This window comes from Falco naumanni, chromosome 1, assembly GCF_017639655.2.
Source record: "Falco naumanni isolate bFalNau1 chromosome 1, bFalNau1.pat, whole genome shotgun sequence".
Taxonomy (NCBI): Eukaryota; Metazoa; Chordata; class Aves; order Falconiformes; family Falconidae; genus Falco; species Falco naumanni.
Genome location: NC_054054.1, coordinates 104,323,733 through 104,339,891, shown reverse-complemented (window position 1 = coordinate 104,339,891; position 16,159 = coordinate 104,323,733). Strand labels below are relative to the sequence as shown.

At 52.9% G+C, this 16,159-nt stretch overlaps 1 protein-coding gene across 2 annotated transcripts in view; it reads right to left on the bottom strand.

Annotated features, from left to right (window-relative positions):
• The window catches only part of ATP2A3 (ATPase sarcoplasmic/endoplasmic reticulum Ca2+ transporting 3), a 54,006-nt gene extending 39,237 nt beyond the window's left edge, over positions 1-14,769 (bottom strand). For both annotated transcript variants that reach the window (XM_040613826.1, XM_040613835.1), the window contains exon 1: positions 14,575-14,769. In XM_040613826.1, the coding sequence (XP_040469760.1) occupies positions 14,575-14,692 (118 nt within the window). In that variant the 5' untranslated portion in view covers positions 14,693-14,769. The remainder of the gene's footprint in view (positions 1-14,574) is intronic.
• Positions 14,770-16,159: the final 1,390 nt, after the last annotated feature.

Here is a 16,159-nt window from a genome sequence, read left to right as displayed (position 1 = left end):
GCGATGGCTGGCTTGGCCCGTGGGGAGCAGGTGGAGCAGCAGCTCACACACCCCAACTGCCCCCGCACGGAAATGGCCCCCCCGGGCCCGCAGGGCTGCGGCAGGCGTGCATGCGGCACGTGCGCCCACCCTGCTGCACCAACGGGCTTCCCCAGCTGCGCCGAGCTCCGGTGACCCCAGGAAAACAGCAATCCACAGCGCATCAAAAAGCGCCTCGCAGGTGCAGGCATGGCACTGGCAATGTCCCCATCCTCTTGCCGGGTGGCCACCAGCAAGCTCTGCTTTGCACCGCTCCCGGAGAATCTGCCTCTTCCCCACAGCCTCCCTCACCCCCGAGGAGCGGGTCCCAACGCCACGGGTGCTTTTCCTACTGTGTCTCTCCCTCCTGAGCCAAGGCGGTGGTGGCCCTGGGTGTGCCACGGATGGGGGAAGCACCTCCAGCACCTTATTTGCTTACCACCTCGCAGCTGCTTTTTCCTGCGCACCGGGCGAGTTTTGGTTACGCTGACTGACTGCGACAGCCGCTCGCTTGGGGCTGCTGCGAAAGGCGGCAGGAGATAAGAGGAATGAGATACAATCCCCCTTCCCACGCTGAACACCGGCACTTCGCTGTTCCTGTGACCCCCTGGTGCCCGTCCCAGCTCGAGCCCTGCCCTGTGCCTTGCAAAAGCCCCGTGCCCCAGCTGCCCAGGGCATCCACGCCCCAAAACAAGCAAAACTAGGGCCAGAGGAAGCACTGGGGATGGCGACGGCACTGGGGTGGATGACGGCTGGCAAAAGGATGGTTAGCAGAAGTTTAAGGGCCAGGAACATCCTTGCTGTTTTCCAGGGGATGCCTTAGGGTGAAATGATCCAACCAGTTCACTGCCCGGCACCTGGATGCTCTAAGTGGCTGGCAATAAAATCAGCCCCCAAAATTTCTGGTTTGGGTCACAAGGCTTCCCGTGGCAGACAGGGCTCCGGACCAGCTGCTCAGCCTACCCTCATGCTGCTCTTCCAAATCACCAGTACCAATCCCAGTCCAACATCACTGGTCCCTCTGGGATGATGGCAGGGTCCCAGGGGAGAATAGGTGCATCCAGGCACCCACAGCCCCACTGCTGGGGGAGGACCTGAAGGGCTCATTTGTTCCTTTTCTGGCCAGCTAAGCTCACCCCAGCAGGTCAGGGAATAGGAAACACAAGTTATCCTGGATGTGCCCCTCAACAGCAGCAAAGCACCGTGCAAATCCAGCCCCACACCACCTCCTTTTCCCCAGAAAATCAGCACATCCCCGTGTTGAAGGATAAGCCATCACCACCATGTCCTGCTGCCCAGGGAACAGGGATGGAGGTAGGAGCGCGGTCCAAGTTGCTGTATGAAATTAAACACGGAAAACCTTGCCCATCCCTCCCCAAATTTCCCCTCCTTTATTCTTGGAAACGGCTCATCCCTAAGACATTGGATAGCACGAGCTTCCCTCCGCCATGGCGCAGGGGGTCCCAGCACAGAGCCACGGAACCCGGCTGGCCCCAAGCATCCTCTCCCCACGCCGTGGTGAAAAGCACGTCGCTTCCCCACCGATAATCCACCTCCTCTCCTTAATGCTGCGAAAATAAGCAGAGAAGATCTTGCCCATTTTGCACCCAAAAATGAAGGCACCACTCAGGCTCGCGGCTCCACCACTGCACGGTGTTTACACAAATAAATTCTTGGGGAAATTTAGGGGAAAACCCCTGGGGAAACAGGGCTGCAAGTAGTGGCCTTGCCCCCCCCCCATCCCCGTCCCCATCAGCACCCGCAGTGGATCCCCGGGATCGTTTTGGGAGTGGGAGGGAGCAGGGCAGAGGAAACCCATGGCTCCAGGCTGGGATGGATTATTTGAGCAAACTAAAAGCAGCGGTTTGTTCCCTCCTGCACCAACGCAGTGGAAAGAATTTCCAGCTCCGGCTCCTGGGTGGAAAAGCTAAAAATCTGCATTTAAACAGTAACAGACTTTGGAAAAAAAATAAAAAAATAAAATAAAACTACTACAGGAGCACGAATAAAATAAAGCTTAAGCTGGGGTGGGTGTTTTTTTTTAGTTTTGGGGTTGTGTTGAGTGGGGGTTTTTAGGTTCTCCTTATCTCTGCTCTGAGCAGACCCTTTCCGTAAGCTCAGGGAAGGCAAGGGACTGACTCTGCCGTGGGCTGGGAACCCTCTGCCAGAATTCCCACAACCCCAGCCGAGGGGCACGCACAATTTCGGCATATCCTGTTCTTGCATCCTACAGGTATCATTTTATTCCCTCCTTTATTGCCCTAAAACTATTTTTTCCAGCTAACATCCCACTGGTACCCCAGTGGGAAATGTTAATTGGGGATTTCTGCCCAGTAATGTTTTGTCACCCCTTTGGGCTCCGCTGCAGCCTCCTGCCCTCGGTTGCTCAGCTCTTGGGCTGCCCCCAGCATCACAAGCGAGATGCCTGGATGCCACCCTGAGCCCAAACCCCTCCATCCTATCTCAGTGGCAGAAAAGCACCCACCGGGCCAGGAAAAAAAACACTACGGCTGGTTTGTAAGCTCCAAGCGCCACACGCCACCACAAACAGGCCACTCGCACCAAGTCCGACACGCGGCAACAGAAACTTGAATAACATTTTCCTGGCAGCACTGGGGAATGGTTTAGGAAACCAAACACGGAGCTGCAGAGGTGGCAGTGCCAGGAGCCCCGGTGATGCCCCGTGCTGCCGGGTCAGCTCAGCTGGGACAACCGGGACAACGTGTCCAGCACTGGGAGGCACGTCGGCACCGACCCTGGCTCTGCCTCCCAGCTGAATTCTGCAACCCTTGGGGAAGAGCAAGGTGGGATGGTGGGTGGGAGGGGTTTTTCCCTAAAAAAGTATATAAAAGGGATATCGGGGCTGAAAAAGAAAATGATACTAGGACGCATTTTCCAAACGGGATGCATTCGCTCCTGGAGGAAAGATGCAGGGAATAGCATCCCCCAAAATTGCCTCCCCAGGAACTGGTGAGTGTTGACACTGAGCTGAGCATCTCCGATGAGGCTGTAAGCAACCACTGAGGATATCACACTTACGTGGTGTGCAAAATAAAATAATACGTCATAAAAATAAATAATAAAGGTGACTAAAGCACTCCACTAGCCAAGTGCTGTGGAAAACACAGGTGGCTCCTGGTTGCCACATCCAGCGGCAGCCAAGCAGCTCGGGCGCATCCCGCCGGCAGCATCCCTGCTCAGAGGGCATCTGTCCCACGCCGGGGCTCGGGGACCAGCCCCTCCAGGTGCTGTCGGCATTAACACACCTGGTACCACTGCCCCAGGTGGAAGCGGGCAGGGATGGGGTTACCTCCCTCTCCCCCCACTGTAACCCCACCATCTTCCCCACTACACAGTGCCGCCTCGGCATCCAACACCAAACCTGAACGCCCCAACCTGCCTTCAGCATGGGGGGAAGCACCTGGCCATCCCCCCATCCCCCCCGCCCCCCCCCCCCCCATTCCATTAACCTGCCTGCACAAACCACCATAAAACTCCCTCCCTTCCCCCAGAGAGGGGCTCGCTGCAGCACTCGTGGCACAGCCCAGCAAACAATTGGTTTTGGCACTTTTTTGTTTGTTTTTTTTTTGCTCAACATCATTCTGGACTGAATTGCAGCCGGTGCTGACCCAACTCCTGGGACACGTATAAGAGCCGACCTACGGGGGTTTGCAAGTCTGAACCCCTCAAAAGCAAAGCCCCAAAGTTGTAACATCAATTAAAAAAAAAAAAAAACAAAAAAACAAAAAAACCCACACAAGATACTGCTTTTAAATCCAAACAGCATTTTCTCCCCTTCCCTGCCAAGACGAGGAACCTGCTCACTCTCACCCCTCCAAAAGCTGATATTTGCTGATACTTTAATAGAAATGTTTCAATCGATAGATGCGTTTTAATTGATCCTGCTGCCACCTGTAGCCGAGCCACAGTGCCAGAGCTGGGCTGTGGATTTACAGCTCGGGAAAACATAAACTCTGCAAGCTGGCTGCCCCAAGGTGGGGGCCAAAGTGAGCCCCCCTCCATCCTAAAAGCGCAGCGGTCGGGAGGGGTGGGATTGGGGGTTTTTTCTCCATTTGTTTGTTTTCTGGAGGAAATACCTCTGCCATGGCAAACCTTTGTGAAATCCAAAAGTTTGAATATGGCATCTTAACCCTTCTCCCATCTGCTGGGAAATAAAATCAGGCCGGTGTATCCGCAGGGCAGCGCATCCTCCAACCCCGACCCGCACGGGCGCTAATGAGCTGCTTTTCAACTCAATTAACTCAAACTGAGATTCCTATTAATAATTTCTTTTGCAGAACTCCTTGCCCCGGCTGACCTGGCTCCCCACACACACACACTTGCTTTTTCTGGTATCTGTTCTCAGAGCACGGTCTATTTTCAGCAGTCCTCTTGGATGGGGTTTCATGGAAAATGAAGTCTACACTGCCCTTAGTTTAGATTATATCAGAAGAAAAAAATTTCTGTAGGATAGAAAAGATCTGTTCTTCTGGATGGGAAAAAAAAGGGCAAGTTGGACAATTAATACTTTTCATGGATGAATTCTCTGGGGATCACACATCTCTGTGTAGTTGAAGCAGTTCCTTTCCTGGAGCGAGATACTCAAAGATCCCTGGAAACACCAGTCCCATCCAGGCTTTTTCCATCACCTCCTTCCGACTAGGTATAATATCTGTGTGCATGTCTATAAGGATGAAATATTATATATATGTATATATACATGACACCTATACACATTTGTGCACAAGGATAAAATCATATCTCTATATATGTATATATACAGAGATACCGATATACATTTATACCAAAAAGGGGTGAAAAAGGGAAGAATAATTTGAATTAGGCCTTTACAGATCAAAAAGGAGCCTCAGAACGTGCCTGAGCTGGCACCGCACAGCAGCTCCATCTTCTCCCGGCTCACCGCAGGACTCCCCTCCGGAGAGGAGTGGATCCAAACGCTGCTGCTCCACCAACGGGGCTTCCACCTACCTGCCAGCAACAGAAGGTCCCTGATCCCCAAAGCATGCAAAAGCCCAGAAAACCTGCAGAAACCCAAAGGATGGGGTGCCCCAAGGGGAATCCTCTGCGGTGGCCGGAGCAGGGACACAGCTCCATCACTTCCCCTCTCCCACCCCGCACTGCTGAGCTGGCCGTTTTTTGGTGTTATTTTTCCACTCACTCCCCACATTTTCCTTATTTTAGCCCTTCTGTTGACTTGGAGGCTGCAAAATGGAAAAAAGAAAAGTGCAAACAGGCAAATAAAGGGAGGGTTATCCCGACCTCAGCTGCCAGTCTCCCAGGGATGAGTGCTGCCTGCTCGGCAGAATCCTGCTGAGCTGACGTTTCACAGGGCAAATCCCTTGGGATTCAGCCACTGCTGGCTGCAGGGGAAGGGCCGGAGTCACTGCTCAGCTCATTTGAGTTCCTCCTCGAGGATCTCTGTGTTTTCGCTCCCCGTGGTGAAGGAAGCAGAAGAGAGAATCTCCCCCGCCCACGCACCCCTCCCAAAAAATAACTGATTTTTATCAGCACCAAATGCAAGAAAAACTGTTTCCAAAGCAGAAGAAAGAAAAAACAAAACAACCACCCCCCACCCATACTGAAGCAAATATACAACATACAAAACACAGCCCTTGCTTTGCTCTGAGGGTGGCTCTGCAAGGACTCCAGGGATTTTCTCCAACAAAATGCAGCGGGGAGGCGTGCTGGCCATCCATCCATCCCCCCAGGAGGACATGGACCAGTTGTGGGGACTGGTCCCAGCACCGCTTCCCCACCCAGCTCCCCGGAGCAGTATGGCCACGGCTGGTGCCTTTGGGGATGCTCTGGAGCTGGTTTCACCAGGATAGAGAAAACGCATCAGCCCCGGGGCTGCCCCCAGCCCTGCATCCCCCACCGGCACAACGCAGCCCTTCGGTCCCAATTAACTCCCATCCCTTCCCCGCCCCCCGCCCCGCGCACTGGTTTAAAATACACATAGTGGCTAAATAGCAGGAAACACCCAAAGCAAAAATACCACGGACAGGAACCCAGGGGCACTGGGGACACGCAAGAGCAAGGAGCGGATTTCCTCCCCCAAACATCACACCTCCGACGGTGACGGTGACCCTGCCACGCGGCTAGGCCGGGCCACCAGCGCCGTGTCACCCGTCCTCGAGTGCCTTCACCCTTCAGCATGCATCTGTCAGCTCTTGACAGGGGAAAAAACATCTGTTTATTGTCTGTGGCTTGTTTCCGCTCCATAAAGGGATCTTTTATTCAAAGGTGTCCCACGGTGACTTGAAAATGTTAGTGTGGGGTAAAAAAAAATGGTTTTTTATATATATATATATATACACCCATACATATATACACATGCAAACTTAATCGGGAGACAGATATATACAAAAAAATATCTCAAACAGGACATTTTCTATATATATATATAAATCTCAAATGGGTTCATGTGGGAACACAGGTGATGAAGCCAGGACCTGCATTAGCACATCCAGCAGATTGCTGAACCTTTACATTTTAGCAGCGTTTTGAGGATCGCAGCAGACACCTACACTTAGGGGTACTACAGATCTAGACTTCCAAAAACGGTACAAAATTTCAGGTTTCAGCCATGGTGGGTCACCAAGAGATGCCACAGCATGCCCCGAAGAAGCCTGATGCCCGGGGAAGCGCCGGAGCAGGCGGCACACAGGCACCAACCATGTCCTGGAAGGTAGGTGGGATCACCACCGAACCGCAGCCTGACCTTGGGCTCACCACCTCTGCGGGTGAGAAAGAGAAAAAGCTTTTACAGAGTGATAACAAGCAGCCAAACCTCAAAAACTGGGAGGTTCCCACAGAAATTCAGCAAATACGAGTTATACACACACGAGAGCTTAATCGCTGGCAAGGATTAATTCAACTCCAACCCAACCCTCCTTTCATGAGATGGCTGGCTCAACTCAGGCAAGTCACCCACCAAGCCACGGTGTGGAAATGACCCGCTAGCACTAATTGCACTAATCCCAACAGGAATAACGAGTCTTCTGTCCCAGCACCGCTCATCACCACCCACGTGGTCATTGCTCGGCCGCCAGCGGAGCAGGCAGCTGCCTGCAGCCCTGCCTGTGAGGGGTTAACCACCCACGGAGGAGCCTCTGGTGCATGCTCACGTCATGGAAATACTCAAGTAACCACAATTTTCTCTATTGCTTTTTGGCTCCGGTTCTTCAACATTTCTACACTTCCAGCCCAGATCTCTGCTACCTGTTTTCCAGCGAGGTAATTGGTACAGACAGCAGCTCAACCAAGCAGTTGGCAATTATTTTTTTTTTTAATATAGGTTACTGTTATACTTTCTACCTCCAATACTATCAACACTCAGATACAAAAAAAGATTGTGAGTCACAATATCAGGAAAAAAAAAAATTAAAAAAATGCAGATGCACAATAATAAATGGAGGTGGGCTGGGGGGGTGGTGCTTTCTGGGTATTAATAGCGCACCAGGTTGGACTGAGCCCCAGACAGCTCTGTCCTGCTGCTGCCTGCCCACCCACAGCACCCATGGGCTCCTCTCCTCCATTCCTCCACCCCTCCCAGCTTTCCCAGTCCTCCCAGTCTTCCCAGCATCAGCTGTTTCTCCTGCCCAAGGTGCACTACCTTCCTTGCCTTCACTCCATCTGAGATGCCATGGGAGGTCATCCATGAGTGCTATGTGAGAACCAGGGAAGGGGAGTGGAAAAAAGGGAAAAAAGGAAAGGAGAGACAAAAAGTCGAGCAGAAAGCCCCATCCCTCACCTGATAATCACAACCTGCCTTAATATTTCCACCCTATAATTGAGACCACAAGTGCCAGCAACGCTCCCGGGAAATATCCCAGCAGCTTGGCTCCCGGTCCCCATCCCGCTCTCAAGCATCCCCCCCTCTGGACTGCTCTGCCAGCTGGTTCCTGACCTTAAGACACATCAAACCAGCCCAGGAGACAAGCTGGTCCTCACCCTGATGCCGCTGCTGGGCACGATCAGCAAAGCGAGCCAAGGGCTGGGAGGGAGCACTGCCTGCTGCCCAGGGCTGCCCAAGCGCCCTGATGGGCTTTTCCCAGGGGGAAAAAATACTGAATCGGAGTTTTAGAGCATCCTTGTGGAATGTCAGCACCCAGGTGCCTAGCCTTACCTGCCAAAAGAGGTTTGCCATTCTGCTTTTATTGCCCTGAATTCCCCGTGAAGCATAGCTTAGGTGTGGCTTTTAACATCTTAACACTCCCTTTAACAGCCCCGAAAACATTAATGGGGATGGGGCATCACTGACCCATCAGGTGAGCTCGATGTACCAAGAGAAAGACTTTGTGGCTGGTCAGACACAGCAATGCCTCGCAGGGAGGAGCCCCTTCCCCAGGACCAGCTGGGCGAGAGGCACAAGGTGCAAAATCTCAACAGCCGGCTCATAGCTTACAAAGAATAACCCTAAAAAAAAAAAAATATTCTGGAGGGGCATCAGCATCCCAGCTGGCTCTGCAAATGCTGCGTGTAGGACAAAAATCAAAACTGGCTCCTCCAGAGGTCTGAACGTATCAAAGTGTCAAACCACCTCATTTTTCAGGACTGTGAAAACGAAAGCATCTCAGGGTGGCTTGCAGCCCTGCGAGGTTTCTGCTGCCTTTCAATAATCCGTTGGGATCCCAGTTGCAGATCACGGAAGGGCAAAGGGAACGCCGGTCCCAGGGGAGGTTTCATGCACCAGGGAGGGCATGGGCTGCACTCACCCCAGCTCTCAAGTGCTGCCCAGGGCAGCTCTCACCCCCAGAAAATAACAATCACCTGCTGTAAGTTGCCCGAAGCTGCGTACGCTCAGCCCTGCTGTGTGCCAGCATCTGCAATTGTGGGTACCCAGCAGGGATGTCCTGCAGGGTCCGTGCCAGGAGCATCGCCTGGGCTGTGGATGTGCCAGGACAGACCCACCTGCAGGACAGGGCTGATTTAGCCGCAGCCAGGAGGCTCCTGCTTTCACACCATCCCTTCTGCAGGAAGAGATCAAATGCAGAGGGAAAAGGCAGCGACTTGGATGCTTCTCAAAAATTAAAATTCTCCTCGGTGGGAAGAAAGCAAGAGCAACACCAGGCATCGGATGATGCTTTCTACTCAAGAAAAAAAGGTTTGAGGGGAAGCTTTAAAAAGAAGAAAAAAAGACAAAACTCAACTGACTTGCAACATAAATATCAATAGTGTTTTGCAGAGGTTTACCCTGGAGGGAGATGGCCAGAGAAACATGGCTCGACAGCTTCAGATCAGATCTGGCCATTAGAAAAGGCTTAAAACACGCAGGGAGACCGACACCACTGAAAAAGCAAAGAGCAGATGTGCGGCCACGCGCTGATGGCTGGAGCAGGGATCAAAATAGGCACCTGAAAGCCTGGGAAGGGGATGAGCCTGCGGGAAGGGCGATGTTCGGATGCTAATGGTGTTTTTAGGGGACCCGCTCCAGCGCCTTTCTGGGAACAGCGCATCCCAAGCCAGCATCCAGGCACACACAGCACACCCGACCCCTCCTAAATCAGCCTTTTCTAGCACCAGATCTGCTACCCCCAGCTTTAAAACCAGCAAGGAAATAAAAATGTTAAAGTAACTTGTGCCATAGGGGAGGCCAACCCCTTGCCCCCCCAGCACAGCCCCTGCCTCTCCTTCCCCTGGAAATTTCCACCCCCCGCCACCCCCGTTCCTACAGCATTTGAAGGGCAGACATCAGGTTTTCTCTGAACACTGCTCTTTATTCACGATTTTTTTAAAAAGTAGATGTGAGAGCAGGTAACCTCAGAGGATGGCACAGGGATGAAAATCCCAAGTTTCTTCTTGTCCAATTAGAAAAATTTTGTGTAGTCTCTCCCCAGATTTGACAGTGTTCACAAGGTTTCAATGCCTCAGCATTTCTCCTAAGGGAAAGGATTTGGAGGAGGAGGAAAAAAAAAAGCCCGTAACATGTTTATGAATCAGACTGTTAAGCGTGTGTTTCGGGGGTGGAAGAGGTGGGCGATGCGCAGAGGAACAGAGAGCAGAGTTAGATGAGTCAGAAAACGCTGCTTTTCCTCTCCTTACCGGCATCTCAAATATTTCAGCATGAAATAGAATTTTTTTTTTTTCATTGTCAAGAGAGAGTCGGAGCGTAACCTTGGCTGGTTAGAAACTGCCGGCAGCTCATCTGATGTTAAATAACGCACCGCAATTAAGAGTATGCACCAGGGTGCGTGCATGCACACGCACGTGCCGCCCTGAGTATAGGCTGGGAAAAGGATGGGAATAAATAATCTATCAGTGGGGTTTTGCTGCTGCTTCTAGCAAAACAGGGGCTTGCACACATGCTCACACCAAAGAGCAGAAAGCTCCTTGTGAAACAGCCTTGGTGGGTTTGGAGAGAGCTGCAACACATCACCGGCTGGATTTGGGCTCGGGGACATCTCCTCCTCCTGCCCAGGTAGGCTGGGGCACACATGGTCAAAAATACATGCAAGAGCTGCAAGATGCTGAAATAAATCTTACAAAGGTGTAGAGAGGTGCGGTAGGAAAGAAAAGCCGATTTACTCGTGGGCTTTGAGATCACCCAGTGCTGAAGGTGGCTTGAACACTTAAACCAGCCATCACGTAAATACCGTTATCCGTGCAGCGGGGCACGGGAAGCTTCAAAGAGCATTGGGTACCACGCTGGGGATCAGTCCCAAGAGCGGTAAGGGTAAAGAGGATGGGTGAGACCCCGAGGAGGGCTGGTGGGCAGGGGCTGGCGGTTCCAACTGCAGACAGCAGCAGGGCTTCTGCTTCCGAGTCAGAAGAGATGAAACGCAAGAAGAGATAAACGCCCCTATGCTGCAAACAGCCCGGCACTTGACTCTGCTGACATTCACAGTCCATTTAGGTTAGCGATGAAGCAAATAAAATTATGCATATGCATTAACGCTAGCAATATCCTGCCTGAAATGTATGCTCACTTACACATGGAAATCCGTTTAGAGAGAGAAATCAGAGCTATATTCAAAACAGAAATATCACTTGACTCTCCATGGGGCAACTCCTGTTTTCATCTGCCATTCTTTGGCAAAACCGAAATAATTTCATCAAAATCATGCCCCTGGTTTTACGTCTAGAAAGAAAAATGTTTGCATCCCTGCACCCTCCTGCTCAGTCTATTATAAAATAAAAGAGATGCGCATTTTCGGCTTTTGTATTTTTTTTTTTTTAAAGCTGTTGTGGTCTAAAAGCAACCTGTGGAGCTTGGTGCTGGCAGCGGGGAGGAGGTTTAGGGAAACGCCTGCCGGGCACACAAGGAGCATCCAAAGCTTGTATTAGTTAAAATTAACTTTGGAGATTCAGGAGCCTTTTAAGAATCATCATGGTGAGACATAAACATTCTGCAGCTTCTCCAGTTTCCTTGGCAAATGAAATGGCCATGCTGACAGCGCCGATGACAGATCTGAAACTAGAACATGAGCTCTTCCTAACGGAGAAATATCTTCTTCCAGCCCAGTAATCTATATCTCACTGCTTGGCTGCCAAGCCACGAACTGGAGATATTAAATAATCAGTATTGCTCTCTGTTTCCTCCTGCAAATGTAAATGCGAGCATTGGAACTGAAAAAGCAATTCTAGGCTGCAAAAAAAATACACACACCCCACCTCCAAATACATATTTTTAATATAAACCACACCAACGGCCACTGCTTCTCACTCCACGCTGGAGCTCATTGCAGCTATTATTTTTTAAAATGCATCAACACAATAAATAAATTAAAAAAAAAAGCAGCAGAGAGCAGCTCTCTGAAGTACGTTGGGAAGCAGTTTTGAAGAAAGACGGTGTATTTTAGATTGCGATTCACAACCACACCGGCAGTTTGGTTTCAGGTTTAAAAGGAAATGAATGAATATGAGAGAGGAGGGTGCAAAACCGAATCTAGCTGGAGCTGAAGGTCTGCTCTGCGCTTCAAGCCACGCAAGATTTGAATTTTCTTCCCCCTTCTGCGCGAGCTCGAGTCACCCAACTGCCTTGCATTTCCGCTGCCGGAGACGAATTTAAGCCTAAATTAAATGCAGTTTAATACAGGCCATCGTCAGGACCTGTGCTCCAGCACAAGCCCGGCTCACCGTCCCACGCTGCTCCCCACGCCACCCACCCCTGGAGCAGCTCCCCCAAACAGGGCACCCATGGGTGCTCCGGTGCAGCTGAGGTCGGCTCCTGCTGCCTCACACAACCTGCAAGTTTGTGCCGTGCTGGGAAAAAGGCTCTTTGCTTAACACCGAGGTTTTAACCCAAGCAAACTGCACAGGTTCCCACTCTACATGATTTTCAGCTGTGCTAACCTGTCCGCATCTCATCCCCATCATGAGAAAAATACAAATACCGCACTGAGATTGCAAAAATTCAGAATTCTTAAAAATCTTTGACCACATTTCAACTGATGGCTGCACCTGCTTTCAACGTCCATGCACAGCACCCCAAGAGTGCTCTGCTCGGAAGGCAAAAGCCACGGGACATCCCAAAGGCAGAAGCTCTTGCGAACTGACAGCCTGTAAGACACCCAGCACTGGGCTGTATGGGAAGCAAAACCGTAGAGAGAGGCAAGCACAGAGCCGTTGCTTGCAAGAGGGGGAAGGAAGAAGCAAAAAAACAAGACAACAAACTAATTGCCACCACTAACCCTTTGCTTTGCACCTACGTCACACATTCGAGCTACCTTTTTCAAGGCAGAGAGCCCGGTGCCACCGAGCAGCCAACGTGCCTGACTCAGCGACGATGATTCACTTGGGCAAACAGGAGGACAAAGCCACCACGAGCCCCACAACGGCGATGCCTGTAGGTGACACGCTGCTGCACGGCACAGAACACCCACCATCCCCACGCTCCCCTGGGGCTGAGGGATAGCATAGGAACGTTGGGAGCAATTATACCTTGAAATCAGACTGAGCACCTGGTTGCGAAGGATGTGTTTTGCATTCAGCCCCCCAAGCAGAGGGGTTGCCCCCCTCCCAGCTAACCAGACGGGTTGCCCTCCTCCAAAATCAGGAGAGGTGTGATGCTCCACGGCTTATGCCTCCTGCCCAGCGCTCCGTGGAAAAGCCCCCAAATCCAGCACTGACCACGCTGGCTCAGGCAGCGGAGCAGGAGCTACCTGGTACGGGGAGCGCAGGCGGGATGGGGACCCCAAGTGCTCGCAGGGTTCGTCTGGAGGAGGCACAGCCCCCCCAGCCCCGGCCAACACTGAACCCTCAGGAGCCTGGCAACACAGAACGCCCAGCCCCGGCCAACGCGGAACCCAGGACACTGGCCAATGCAGACCCCCCAGTCCCGGCCAATGTAGAACCCTCAAGACCCCGGCCAATGCGGACACCTCCCCGCCCCCCCAGCCCCGTGAACAGAGATGCGGGCAGCAGCAACACTGCCAGCATCCAACCGGGCTTCCCGAGCCTCATCCCCACGGGTCCAGCGAAAAGCAGCTGCAAGAAGCCCCCGGCCAGGGGAGCCCCCACGTTTGTCTCCCCACAGAACTTCGGGAGGGGACCTGCCGTCCCGAAGCACTGGGGCAAGCTCACCTGAACTCCCCCGCTCCTACCTGGGGGTTAAGGGCCCCCCTCCTGCCACAGCCCCCACAACCAAAGTCACCCCTCGCTGGCTGGGTTCAGGCACCCCAGCGAGCCCCCCCTGCACTTATAAACCCCCGAGTTTAATGATTCCCCTTATCCAAGCCCAGAAGATGCCCAGCTGCTGGAAGAGGGCTCCCAGGCCAGCGCAGCGGGACCCCAGCTCACCCCCCTGGCACCCCATGTGTCCCCCTGCCACCCTGTGTCCATCCCCCCCACCTCCCCAGCAGCACCTACAGCCCCCCTGGCCCATCTCAGCCCCCTGCCACCCCGTGTGTCCCCCTGCCACCCTGTGTCCATCCCCTGCCACCCCATGTGTCCCCCTGCCACCCTGTGTCCATCCCCCCCACCTCCCCAGCAGCACCTACAGCCCCCCTGGCCCATCTCAGCCCCCTGCCACCCCGTGTGTCCCCCTGCCACATCTCAGCCCCCTGCCACCCCGTGTGTCCCCCTGCCACCCTGTGTCCATCCCCTGCCCCCCCGTGTCCATCCCCTGCCACATCTCAGCCCCCTGCCACCCCGTGTGTCCCCCTGCCACCCTGTGTCCATCCACCACCACCCCAGCACCCTCCCCCCTCCCCGCCGCCACCCCCCGGCGCCGGGGCTTCCCTCTGTCACCCACAGGCAACGGGGGAAACCCCCCCCTTCCTGGCGACACATCCGTGTCCCTCCCGCTCCCAGACGCTCCGCCACAGGAATTAATGCCCCGCTAACTGCCAGCGCCGCCCGGCCGCCCACATCCCCGGTAATTAGCCCTTAATGAACGCCGGGAAATGCTCCCCTAATCAACAGGTGCCGCCCGCAACCCCCGGGGCGGGGGGCTCCGGGCAGCACCCCAGTCCCTCCCGGTGCCTGTCCCGGCGGGATGCCGGTGTGTGTCCCCGAGGGGGGTGTCCCCCTCCCGGGGTGGGGTGCCCCCCCCACCCCCCGGCAGCACCCCCCGGCCCGTCCCGCCGCACTGACCATTGGGGCCGTACCGCTCCCGGCTGCGGCGGACCTGCTCGGGGCTGAGCCCGCAGCTCTCGGTGACGCCGAAGCGGCGCAGGACGTCGAGCACGGGCAGGCTGTGCGCTGCCTCCATGCCCCGGCCGGCCCGGCCCGGCTGCGCGGCGCCCCGCACCCTGGGGCACACGGCTGCGCTCGCACGGCGCCGCTCCGCGCCTCGCCGCCCGCCCCGGGGCCGACCCCCGCCGGGACCGCCCCGCCCCCCGGGGCCGCCCCGCCCCCGGACCCGCCCCCCAGCCCCGCCCCGCCCCAGCGCCGCCCCCCGCCGGGCAGCGGGCCGGGGTCCCCCCGCGAGCCGTGCCTTGCAGCGCGAGCGGCGCCCCGCCCGAGGCGCCCCACACCCTTTTGTTTTAATATTTCTGAAAATTTTAATATTTCTAAAATTTTTAATATTTCGGGGGGGTTTAATTATTTCTGAAATTTTAAATATTTTGGGGGGGTAATATTTTCGAACTTTTTATTATTTCGGAATTTTAAAATATTTTGATTTTTTAAAATATTTTGGAACTTTTCATTATTTCGGAACTTTTTAATAGTTTGGGATTTCTTAATACTTATGATTTTTTAATATTTCTGAATTTTTTATTATTTCTGATTTTTTTCTATTTTGGGGTTTATTAATATTTTTGGATTTTTTAATGTTTCTGGATTTTTTACCATTTCTGATTTTTTTTCTATATTCCTGATTGGGTTTATTGTTTCGGAATTTTTTAATATTTCGGGATGTTTTAATATCTCTGATGTTTTTTAATATTTCTGAATTTTTACTCTTTCTGAAATTTTTATTCTTTCTGATTTTTATATATATTTTGGAGGCGTTTATTATTTCTGAAATTTTAAATATTTTGGAACTTTTTATTATTTTAGAATTTTTTATTATTTTGGAACTTTTTAATATTTTGGAGTTTTTTAATATTTCTGGAATTTAAAATATTTCGGAATTTTTTTATTTCTGATTTTTTTATTATTTCTGATTTTTTAATATTCTGGAATTTCTTAATATTTCGGAATTTCAAAAAGTTTTAATATGTCAGATTTTTTACCTTTCTGATTTTTCTTATTATTTCTGATTTTTTTATTATTTATGAACTTTTTCCGATTTCTGAATTATTCCCAACTTGTGGGCAGTGATGCTGGCGGCCAGGGAACCCAGGGAACTCCCCCCGGCTGCTGGGGGGGTGCGGGGGGCGCGGGGTGCCCAGGGCAGGTGGCCACCGCGGGATGGGGGCAGTGCCTGATGGCGGTGGTGGCCCTGCAATTACCAACCCTGCCTGGCACTAATTAACCCCCCCAACTGGGCCGCGCTGCCCGCAGTCTCCCACACGGGGAAGGGCACATGTCCCGGCAGCGAGGCGCGGGCTGGCGAGGGGCAAGACCCCTGAGGTGGGGAAGGGGGGTTGTCCCCAGCCCACCCCCCCACGCATCTGCAGGACTTTTCCACCCAGCCGGGCCCTTCGCTCCAGCAGCGTTTCCATGACTTGGCCAAAACCTGCTGGGGGTGACTGTGACCCCTGTTAACGCCCGTTTCTGACTTTTCAGGTAC